At 39.0% G+C, this 11,317-nt stretch overlaps 1 protein-coding gene and 1 pseudogene across 1 annotated transcript; both read right to left on the bottom strand.

Moving 5' to 3' along the window:
• Nucleotides 1-3,048: 3,048 nt before the first annotated feature.
• LOC137526191 (olfactory receptor 10AG1-like) lies at nt 3,049-4,017 on the bottom strand (annotated as a pseudogene).
• A 52-nt stretch (nt 4,018-4,069) lies between these two features.
• Nucleotides 4,070-10,948, bottom strand: LOC137526192 (olfactory receptor 10AG1-like). Its single transcript, XM_068247410.1, has 3 exons — nt 9,994-10,948; nt 7,393-7,485; nt 4,070-4,188 (listed from the first exon to the last, which is right to left on the bottom strand). Exons 1-3 carry the CDS (start codon nt 10,946-10,948, stop codon nt 4,070-4,072), a joined length of 1,167 nt encoding a protein of 388 aa, XP_068103511.1.
• Between the last annotated feature and the right edge of the window lie 369 nt (nt 10,949-11,317).

The raw sequence follows: 11,317 nt of genomic DNA on the forward strand, positions 1-11,317 counted from the left end.
GGCCGAACAGGGGCCCTGTTCGGCCATGCATTCAGTAGTTCGGCGAACCCCGAACAGTTTGGCCGAACACCACCAGGTGTTCGGCCGAACTCGAACATCACCCGAACAGGGTGATGTTCTGCAGAACCCGAACAGTGGCGAACACTGTTCGCCCAACACTAGCAAGGACGCGGCCGCGCAGGCACAATGATTTTCCGACTTTAAAGTCCGGTTCAGAAGTGAACCGGAGGCAAGAAACAGAACATCGGTGAGTGGCTCCGGGGGCATAAGATGCCTGCAAGTGACCGTTGGAAGCCCCGGGTAAGTTCAACTGTTTTTCCCCTAGGCCCCTACAGTACTCCTTTAACTGTTTCAGAGCTGATTTCATACAACCACAAATCCCAGATATGATTACACAGAGAACATACTTTGTACAGGTACTGAATAGCCATGTCTGCAGGATGACTACACATGTTACACATGTTTATGAACAGGGGTCTACTGGGTCCAAAGATGCACTAGAGGATAGGCAAGCATACAGACAAATAAAATGAATAGTGATGGAATGAAATAAGTTAAAGAGGAACTGTAATGACAAAACGTCCCCTGGGGGGTACTCACCTCGGGTGGGGGAAGCCTCCGGATCCTAATGAGGCTTCCCACGCCGTCCTCCATCCATCAGGGGTCTCGCTGCAGCCCTCCGTGCAGCGGTGACGTCAATATTTACCTTCTCGGCTCCTGCGCAGGCGCTCTGACGGCTGTCGGCTCCGAAGTAGGCGGAAATACCCGATCGCCGTCGGGTCTGCTCTACTGCGCAGGCGCAAGTTTCCGGCGCCTGCGCAGTAGAGCGGATCCGACGGAGATCGGGTATTTCCGTCTATTTCCATGCCGAAAGCAGCCACAGCGCCCCCGCTGGAGCCAGCAAAGGTAAATATTGAAGCTACAGTCGGGTCTGTCGCCGGCTGTTCGGAGGGCTGCAGCAAGACCCCCGTGGGACAGAGGACGGCGTGGGAAGCCTCATTAGGATCCGGAGGCTTCCCCCACCCGAGGTGAGTACCCCCCAGGGGAGGTTTTTGTTGTTACAGAGTCTCTTTAAGGCTCTACTTGGTAGTAGTCTCCATAATGCTCAATGTGCTCAAAGCAAAGTGGCCATTTTCATGCATATACACCTAGAACAGCTTTCACTATTAAGTTATTTATTCCCCAGTTAAAGCAGTTTTAAACTCTGACAAAATATTCAATAAAAAAGTGTTTTCCTACTTTTTATAACCCATAAAATTATGATATTTGCTTTTGTGCACAAGTATTCAGGACTCATTAGCAGAAGTTTCTGCACAGTCAGAGAATGTTTACTTAATTGTATCAAATGAAGAATGTAAACACAAGATAAGGTTATCACCAGTTTGGATGTGGCTGCCTCTCTGCAGGAGAAAAAGTCAGTCCTGCGATTTAACCCTTTGAATGCTGTTTTACTAAAAAAAAAAAAATTGTGCTAGTATATTAAATGCTGTAAATAATCTTTTAGAGCAAAGAAGAAATGCAGTGTTTCATTCCACTTTAAGTGAAATGTATAATCATATAGTATTTGTGATCAACACTCAGAGGAAGATATGTCCTTTGTGAAATGTTTGTCAGGCAGTGCATTTCCCGGAATCAACTATTGCATCCCTGTGCCCAGTGCCACCAGGATGAGAAGTATTTTATCTCACATCATATATATATATATATATATATATATATATATATATATATATATATATATATGTATTGTGTTGATCGCAAATACCATATGATTGCACATTGCACTTTACTGATGATGAATAACTGACTCAATAGTGCCATCTATTTCTCTTTTTTTGGGGTTTCTTTATCAGAACCGCTGTAGCATTTTGCCCATGTGATGTGTGACTGTGTCTGTAGTCAGTGCTGCTCGGATACCCTTTTCAAAATCTGGATTGAATTCGGATCCGGATACCCAGATATCTGATCCGAATCGGATATCCGAGTTTGAAATTTTGGAATCCGAATCTGAATCGGATATCCGAACCCAGTATCCCAGATATCCGCCTGGATTCGGATATCCGGGTAGAAAACTGGAAGTGGGATTTAAATTGCTTTTAAAATGTTTTTTTTTTAGGGTAAATAAGGCATGTAGCATGAAGTTTTTTTTTAAAGGGAAACACTTATTGATGATGTGGGGACTTACAATCCCCCCAAAAAATCTCTCTCTCTCTCTCTCTCTCTCTCTCTCTCTCCCTGAATGCCTTTGAAAGGCATTTTTGCCATTGAAGGTGATTTTAGCTTCTGCTCGGATATCTGAACTAACTATCTGCCCGGATTTCGGATTTCAGATGGGAAATCCGAGTCTGCTCGGATAGTGCTATTCAGATTTTAAAAAATACCCGAATTACTATTCAAAGTTCGGATAGTGGAAAAAGTTTAGATTATCTGGGTAACTCGGATATCCGAAATCTTGCTGAGCAGCACTGTCTGTAGTGTGTATTTACGGCATAGAGTGGTTATTATAACGTTAATGTCCATGACAATGGACAAAGAACTGAATAACAAATGGCACCTAACACAGGTTATACCTGCCATAGTTGCAGCCATTTTAATCCCCCCAAAATGCCTGCTTTTTTTTTGTTTTGTTTTGTTTTGTTTTTTTTCTTCCAGTAACTATATGTTTACCATCAAAAAGTGCATAGGTAAAGACAGCAAAAGAGAAACATTATTAAACTTTACTCCATATATTTTCACATAGAAACATTAAGGTATTCATTGTTGGTACTAAGGTATGGTATACATTATGTGTTTATTACTACATAGCATCAGCTGAATAGCGTACTGATACAGCTGTTGCTGTTGCTGTGGGATTTGAGCCTTTGACCAGGGTTAGAAACTCATCTCAATATTGTACGTAAAACAGTACTAATGATCCTGGTCACCAGTAGAGTGCACCCCAAGTGGCTGCAGCTCTGAAACATTTTGACCCTGCTGCTAGGAAAGCGCAATGTACATGTTCGGTTTCTTTCCTTGTCTAGTGAAGCAGCTGTAACTCTAAAATACAGATTAACTATTTTTTGAATTGGAAACTGATAATATTGCATAGAAAATGTCTGAAATTATTTTCCAAAGAGCATTCTTCATGTCCTTGTTCATCAAACTGTAGATAAGAGGATTAATGGTAGGAACAACAAGACAATAGAAGAGAGATATCATTCTATCATACCGGTCTGTACCATTAGTACCCAACCGCAAGTATGTAAACAGGGCAGTACTGTAGAAGAGAATGACTGACACCAGGTGTGAGCTACATGTTGACAAAGCCTTATGTCGCCCTTCTGATGAGTGTATGGCCAGAATGGAGGTTAGGATCTGCACATATGAGTAGATAATAAGCAAGAATGGAATTATAGTTCCAAGTATGCTAACAATAAAAACGGTAAGCTCGTTCATAAAAATGTTGGTGCAAGCCAATTTGAGCAAGGGGGGGATATCACAGAAAAAGTGGGGGATACGGTTGCAGCCACAATAAGGCAAACTGAAGATGAAAATGGTTTGGCCCAGACATATTAAACATCCACTAATCCATGAACTCAAAATTAGCTGATAACACAATTTTGTAGTTATAATTGACGTGTAACGGAAAGGGTGGCAAATGGCCATGTACCGATCAAATGCCATAACTCCAAAAAAGAAACATTCTGATAAACCAATGGTGAAAAACCTAAACATCTGAGAGGCACAAGCCAAGGAAGGTACAGACCTTTCTTTGTACAAGAACTTCTCCAGTACCTTGGGGACAGTGACTGTGGTTAAACAGAGTTCCTGGAAGGATACATTTTTGAGGAACAAGTACATTGGGGTTTTAAGATTTGGTTAGATAGATATGGTTAGCACTATGAGTCCTTTCCCAACCAACGTTAGAATGTAAGCTGTAAGAAAGGACAGAAACAGTGCTGCTTGCAGCGATGAGGGCAAATCTGAGAAATTCAATAGGACAAATTCTGTAATGTTAGATTGACTGACTTTCTCCATTTCCAGGAATTTTTCACTGTTAACTTATGTACCTAATTATTAGAAGATTTCATCATAAGTTCCTCTTAGGTGAGCTATTACACATGTGCTTTGAGTATTCTGTGCAATTTTGTTGTTTGACGTTGACATTTGATGAAGCAGTTCCATTGTTCTTGTCTGTGTTTTTGCCTTCTAAAAATATAAGGTATACCTAAACCGGCATCAAAAGGAAAGTTGAATGAGTTTATTAGCAATAGCAAGGAATGAATATGATGATTTTACTTAAACAAAATATTTGAAAAAGTGTTTAAACTTTTTGTAGCAATGATTGTTTTGTCAAAATAGCATAGAGGTCAATGGCCTTTATCCTATTCACATTTTTCTTCAGTTTTCTCCAGGGTGATATTTTCAAACCTTATCAACAAATGAACTCTAAAGTTCCCACCAAGCAAGAAATTGAAGAATGTAAGTTTAATATTACTTTTTTGAACCTACATTTTAGTCATTTTTTGCTTAAGATGCATAAGATCCAGTATTTTGGAGGAACATGTTAGAAAGATCTCAGAGGATTTCCACTGATGTACTGTATATATTTATCAGACCGAGTTAGGGTCTAGTTGGGTAATTGGGTACCAGGTACTTTACCAACATGAAACCATAGGCATATGTCTATTTATGTATCAGTTTAGTCTATGTATCATCGTCCTGGGCCAATTTAGGGGGAAGCCAATTAACTTATCTGTATATTTTGGGATGCGTGAAGAAACCGGAGTGACTGGAGGAAACCCATATAGATACGGGAAAACATACAAACTCTGTGCAGATCATGCTCTGGCTGGGATTTGAACTGGGGATCCAGCACAGAAGAAAGAGAATAACCCCTACTCACTGAGAGCTAACCAATATGCCACAATACAAACATGCACACATCTCAGATGACCAATTAATTGTGATAAATCATGTATCATTCATTAATGCTGCCTCTGGTCTGAAATCATATATGCCAATAAATTCTACTCTGCCCTCAATCCCATGCAACAGAGTGTATGTGAACCCGGGGTAAGGGTATACAAATAAAGTGTCATGCGCTAATCACAGTAAAACTATAATCATTAAAAAAATCTCTAAATCAGTACATTAATAACAAACAAAAAGCAAGCAAATAACTCCTGTGCTAAACAAAACAACTTACAAAATAATGTTCATTTGCAGGGTGCTAATGCGGTGAATTTTGATGCTGGTAGTAGGAGGTAGCAGCATGCAATACAAGTATAACATCACCCAGGTTGTGCTGAATAAGCAAATGGCCAGGACTGGTCACCAAGAGATTAAAGAGGGATACAGGTGGTTAAGTGGCAGATGGATCCATGAGTATCGTGGACGTCACTCTGCTTTTTTCAAGATTGGCAAACCCGTAGGAGCCAGATAGCAGATGGTTTCAATTTCTAAAATTATTTAAAAAATGATGTTGTTTTATCAATATTCTACTAACAGTTTGCCTGATGCATATCCTTTCTAAACAACTAACTTTGAACTTCTCTCTCTGACTATAACCTCTATCCTTCCCCAACCCTACCCCTCACACTAATTCATCCAATAATAACTATTTCCCTTTCTGGGCCAGTGCCTATATTCAGAGTTCATTCATTTCCTTACAACTGATATCCAGAGCTTGGCTACATTATAGCCCAGCCTCTGTGCTGCTATCTGTAGCTCAACTATATACTAGCTGAAATCCCAAACCCTATATTTTAGCTGAACCCCAGCACCACATAAGCCACATGTGGGCTTTATACCATCTTGCATCCATTTCCAGTGTTTCACAAGACATTAACAAAAAGTATCTTTTGTTTATATATCTGTTAATTCCCTGCTTGCTCAGTTCAAGTCTGGCTTCCAGCCAAACCACTCCACAGAAACAGCCCTTACTAAAGTAGCCAATGATCTCCTCACAGCTAAATCCAAAGGCCATTATTCCATACTCATCTATAAGCATAAAGGGCCTCGCTCTCTCCTGGATATCTTCCTATCTCTCTGGAAAGTCTTTCACCTTCTCTTACTCAGATCAGACCTGCTCTCCACATCCTTTGTCTGTGGGGGTCCCTTAAAGCGGTATCGTCACCATAAAAATCAAATTTCAACAGCAACTGGTCTGAGGGCTTGATTCACAAAAGAGTGCTAACTGTTAGCACGGCCGTTTTCACGCGAAATTTTGCATTGTGCGCGATCGCGAATTTTTCGCGCGAATTTCCATGCAAAAACGATATCGATTTCGCGTGAAAATTCACGTTTGCGTGCGAAATCAGTATCGTTTCAAGCGCAAATTCGCTATTGCGCACAATGCGAAAATTCGCGCGAAAATGACCGTGCTAACAGTTAGCACTCTTTTGTGAATCAAGCCCTGAGTGTATTCAGTGATAAAGATGCTAAGCCTGCATTCAAAACTTTCAAAACGTTTTCTGCTGTTATGATTTGGAGTTATCACATACTTAAGGAACAATGGCCCTTTAGTAGTCGTGCCAAAGAATTGCATGCTGGGGGTTCTTTTTATCTATAATCTATTCCTCCTCTTTCCTTTATTTCCCTGCCAGCTGCTTATCTGAAACCTAATCCCCTACTCACTTGTGTTTACAAGCAAGGCTGAGGCGACTCAGCGATTGGAGGAGACAAGACAAAAAGTAAAGGGCAGAAATGACATCACGAGTTAGCCTTAACTGTGGGCAAAAAACATGGCCCCCACCAGGAACAGAATTCTCGTCATTTACTATATAACATTCACTGAAATCAAAACGTGGACAGTATAATACATGTGTTATGTAAGTAGATCAAGTATTTATCTACTTATATATGTGTTTTTTTTTTTCCCTGGCATAGTATGGCTGATCCTACTGCTTTAAGGCTCTGTCCTCTGTCCTGTCCTCTTATTTATCTACATGCACGGCCTTGGTAACTTAACTCATTTGGCTTTCAATACCATCTATATGCTGCTGATACACAACAGTACCTCTCAGCACCAACCTTAACTTCCTCCTCACACGGGCTCCCGACTGTCTCTCCGCTATGTCCTCTTGCTTCTTAAAACTTAATATGAATAAAGCAGAACTAATTGACTAGCCACCATCTCTGTCCACCTCTCTGCCTGATATTACAATAAATGTCAATAACACCCCTATAACTTCAGTTCCCAAAGCTTGGTGATTAGGGGTAATTTCTGATTCTTCTCTCTCATTTATTTCTCACATTAATTCCCTAACCAGCTCCTGTCATCTCCAACTCAAAAACATATCATGCATTCTACCTTTTCTCACTCAGGACTTAACTAAAATGTTTGTACATGCTCTTATTTTATCTTGTTTGGACTATTTTAGTATATTGCTTGGTGAACTTCCAACTAACCGACTAGCACCTCTTCAATCTGAACTGAACTTGGCTGCTCGTCTCTTCTCTCGGTCTTCCTCTGCTGCTCCTCTCTGTCAGGCTCTTCTTTGACTACCAAATAATCAGAGCATTCAGTTCAAAGTTTTAACCTACAAAGCTCTCCACAATCTCTCTCCCCTATACCTCTCCTCACTAGTTCCCAGATACAAATCCAACCGCAAACTCAGATCTGCACATGAGCCTCTTTTATCCTCCTCTAGAATTACCTCCTCGCATTCACATACACAAGACTTCTCACATGCATCACCACTCCTCTGGAATGCCCTTCCGTAGCACATCCGTCCCACTCCCAGTCTTTTAAGGCTCCTTCAAAACTCACCTTTTCTGACAAGCATTTCCTCTAACATAGGCCCTTCCCACTTAACCTCACATCTAGTTTACTTCTTACTAAATAACCTAAACACACACTGCCTGTATGTATACTGCCTACTTTCCCACCTCCCCCCCCCCATTCCTTTAGATTGTTAGCTTGCAAGGACAGGGTTCTCTAACCTCTTTGTGTATTGGAATTTGTTACTCATTTCATAGCTTGCACTTTGTTAAACATTTTATTTATCATCTTACAACTGTCATTGTAATCACCAGTTCTGTATTTTGTACCAGTGTCCATATTTCATGTACATCATTGTCTGTATTATTATGTACTCCTTTTTTTCTACTTTGCACAGCGCCACAGAATGTATTGGCACTTTATAAATTATTAATAATAATAATAATTTTAATTGAAGGACTCTTTCAATGTGTCTGTGTGTTTTTTAAATTACAATATCAAGATTATTCATGGAAAGCTAGGCACAATAATTGCTTTTGTAGTCTTTGTGCCCCACCATTAAGGGAGGTGGAAAAAGAGCTACCGTAATAAGAGGAGGAAAAAAACAACATGAAAGAAGTAGAGAAAAGCAGAGACTATCAGGAATAGATTAGCATATATCTCAGAAGCTCAAGAGGTCATTATCCTTAAACATATACCAGCCCATCCATTTTAAGAGAAACAGGTCTAATTTATCCTGATTGTATCAATTATTTCAAACCAGGCTCCAACTGAAGATATAGATTGAAACTTCCCAAGGGTTAATTGAGTAAATCTTCCTAACCAAATTCACATGTTTCTACTAGCCCCCTATCAATTTTAATGTCATTTTTTAATTTTAAATTTTAACTATTTATGCCACCCGGACGTGATCCTCACATCCAGGCGGCTGCTCTGCTGCGGTGCCGTGCTTCGGCGCGCTCCCGTGCACAATCATGGGCGTGCCCCCATGCTGTGCCCCGGTAGCCCTGGGATCAGTGAACAGGAACATGGTTCCCGATCACTGATCCGTGTCCCCAGCAGAAAAACTGAAGCGCTCTTACTAGAGGCTTCAGTCTTTCTGCAAATAAAATTTTCTGCATCCTCCTTGTGCTTCCGGTGATCGAGGAGCACAAGGAGAAAAAAATAAACTCAAGGTGGCCATCTTGTGGCCAAATAGTAAAACTACATCTACATATTTTTTACATTACAATTTACACATATAATAACATTTAAAATTAACAGTCTATTTCCCACACCAAAATATTACCCACATAAAATGTTTCAATGGAAAAAAAATTACAATTAAAAAAAAAAAAAAAAAAAAAACATAAATAGTTACCTAAGGGTTTGAACTTTTTAAATATGCATTTGAAGGAGGTATACTATGAACATGTTTTAAATTATAAGCTTGTAAATAGTGATGGACGCAAAACGGAAAAAAGCACCTTTATTTCCAAATAAAATATTGGTGCCATACATTGTGATAGGGACAAAATTTAAATGGTGTCATAACCGAGACAAACAGGCAAATAAAATACATAGGTTTTAATTATGGTAGCATGGATTATTTTAAAGCTATAATGGACGAAAACTGAGAGATAATGATTTTTTTCCATTTTTTTCTTATTAATCCTTTTAAAATGCATTTATAAAAAATAATTCTTAGCAAAATGTACCACCCAAAGAAATCCTAATTAGTGGTGGAAAAAAACAAGATATAGATCAATAAATTGTGTTAAGAAGTGATAAAGTTATTAGCGGATGAATGGGAGGTGAAAATTGCTCTGGTGCATAAGATGAAAAATCCCTGCGGGCTGAAATGGTTAATGTAATCCTAGAATTCCACAAATTTAGTTGAATTCAATGATGTTTTGCATTGTTTTGCATTGCATTCTGATTTTTATATGAAATTTAAAATTTGGAATTCTGCACATCCTTACTGGCCATCTGTATTTACTGCATATAGTGGTTAACTCATAACAATTATATTGTGAAAGGTCTGTATAAAAAATACACTTCCATCAAAAAACCTGCCATAGTTTCAGCTGTTCTGATCAAATAAATGCAAAATAAAGTAATGTTTAGTAAACATATACTGACAAAAGGTGCACAGATACGAACAGCAAAAGAGCAATATTGTATAACTTTACTAAATATGTGTTTACTCAGAAAACGTTAAGATATGAATTGTTTGACTGTACAAAAATGTGGTAATCATAATATCTTTATTACGGTAAAGCAGTTTTGTCTCTAAAATACAGATTTACTTGAATTGTAAATGGAAAATATGGCAAGCAACATTTTTGAAATCATTTTCCTCAGAGCATCCTTCATTTCCTTGTTCCTCAAACTGTAGATAAGAGGATTAATGGTAGGAACCACAAGACAATAGAAGAGAGATATCATTCTATCATACCGGTCGGAATCATATGTACCCAACCGCAAGTATGTAAACATGGCAGTACTGTAAAAGAGAATGACTGACACCAGGTGTGAGCTACATGTTGACAAAGCTTTATGTCGCCCTTCTGATGAGTGTATGGCTAGAATGGAGATTAGGATCTTTATATATGAGCAGATAATAAGCAGGAATGGAATTGTTCCAAATATGCTGGCAATAAAAAAAGTAAGTTCATTCATGAAAATGTTGGTGCAAGCCAATTTGAGCAGAGGAGGAATGTCACAGAAAAAGTGGGGGATACGGTTGCAGCCACAATAAGGCAAACTGAAAATGAAAATGGTTTGGCCCAGAGATATCAAACACCCAACAATCCATGAACTCAAAATTAACTCATAACATAATTTTGTAGTCATAACTGACATGTAACTTAAAGGGTGACAAATGGCCATGTACCGATCAAATGCCATAACTCCAAGAAAGACACATTCCGATATACCAATTGTGAAAAACATAAACATCTGAGAGGCACAAGCCAAGAAAGGGACAGACCTTTCTTTGTGCAAGAAGTTCTCCAGGACCTTGGGGACAGTGACTGTGGTTAAACAGAGTTCATGGAAGGATAAATTTCTGAGGAACAAGTACATGGGGGTTTTAAGAATTAGTTGAAGAGATATGGTTAGCATTATGAGCCCATTCCCAACCAATGTGAGAATGTAAGCTGAAAGGAAGAACATAAACAGTGCTGCTTGCAGCGATGAGGGCAAATCTGAGAAATTCAATAGGACAAATTCTGTAATGTTAGATTGCATAACTTTCTCCATTACCAGAAATACTCCACCATGAACTGCTTTAAGTGATTATTAGAAGAGTCTGGCATACATTCTAAGTTCTTCTTTGGTTAGATATTGTGCATGTGGTTTTCTGTGAACTTTTGGTGTGCAATATTGATATTTGAAGCAAAATTTCATAGTTCTTGTCTTCTAAAACTATATGGTGTACCTAAAGAAGAAAGAATCAAAGAGTTGAGTTGCAGTGATCTAGGATCTAGGGATAGCAAGGAATGGTTATGACTATTTAACTTTGAAACATTTTTGCAAGAATGTTCAGATTTTTTTATTCTTTGTGGCAATGATTGTTTTATGTATTTATTTATTTGTATGCATTGAAGTCAATGTGCCCTAACCAAATTC

This window comes from Hyperolius riggenbachi, chromosome 7 (assembly GCF_040937935.1).
Source record: "Hyperolius riggenbachi isolate aHypRig1 chromosome 7, aHypRig1.pri, whole genome shotgun sequence".
In the NCBI taxonomy this organism is placed as follows: domain Eukaryota; kingdom Metazoa; phylum Chordata; class Amphibia; order Anura; family Hyperoliidae; genus Hyperolius; species Hyperolius riggenbachi.

What these genes read in the sequence shown, in the direction of transcription:
- LOC137526192 (XM_068247410.1), bottom strand. Translation starts at nt 10,948, where the DNA reads ATGGAGAAAGTTATGCAATCTAACATTACAGAATTTGTCCTATTGAAT. An exon ending in ATTTTCCATTTACAATTCAA is followed by an intron (nt 7,486 to 9,993) that starts GTAAATCTGTAT and finishes ATTATTTGGTAG; the next exon opens with TCAAAGAAGAGCCTGACAGA. An exon ending in GATTGAAGAGGTGCTAGTCG is followed by an intron (nt 4,189 to 7,392) that starts GTTAGTTGGAAG and finishes TTATATTTTTAG; the next exon opens with AAGGCAAAAACACAGACAAG.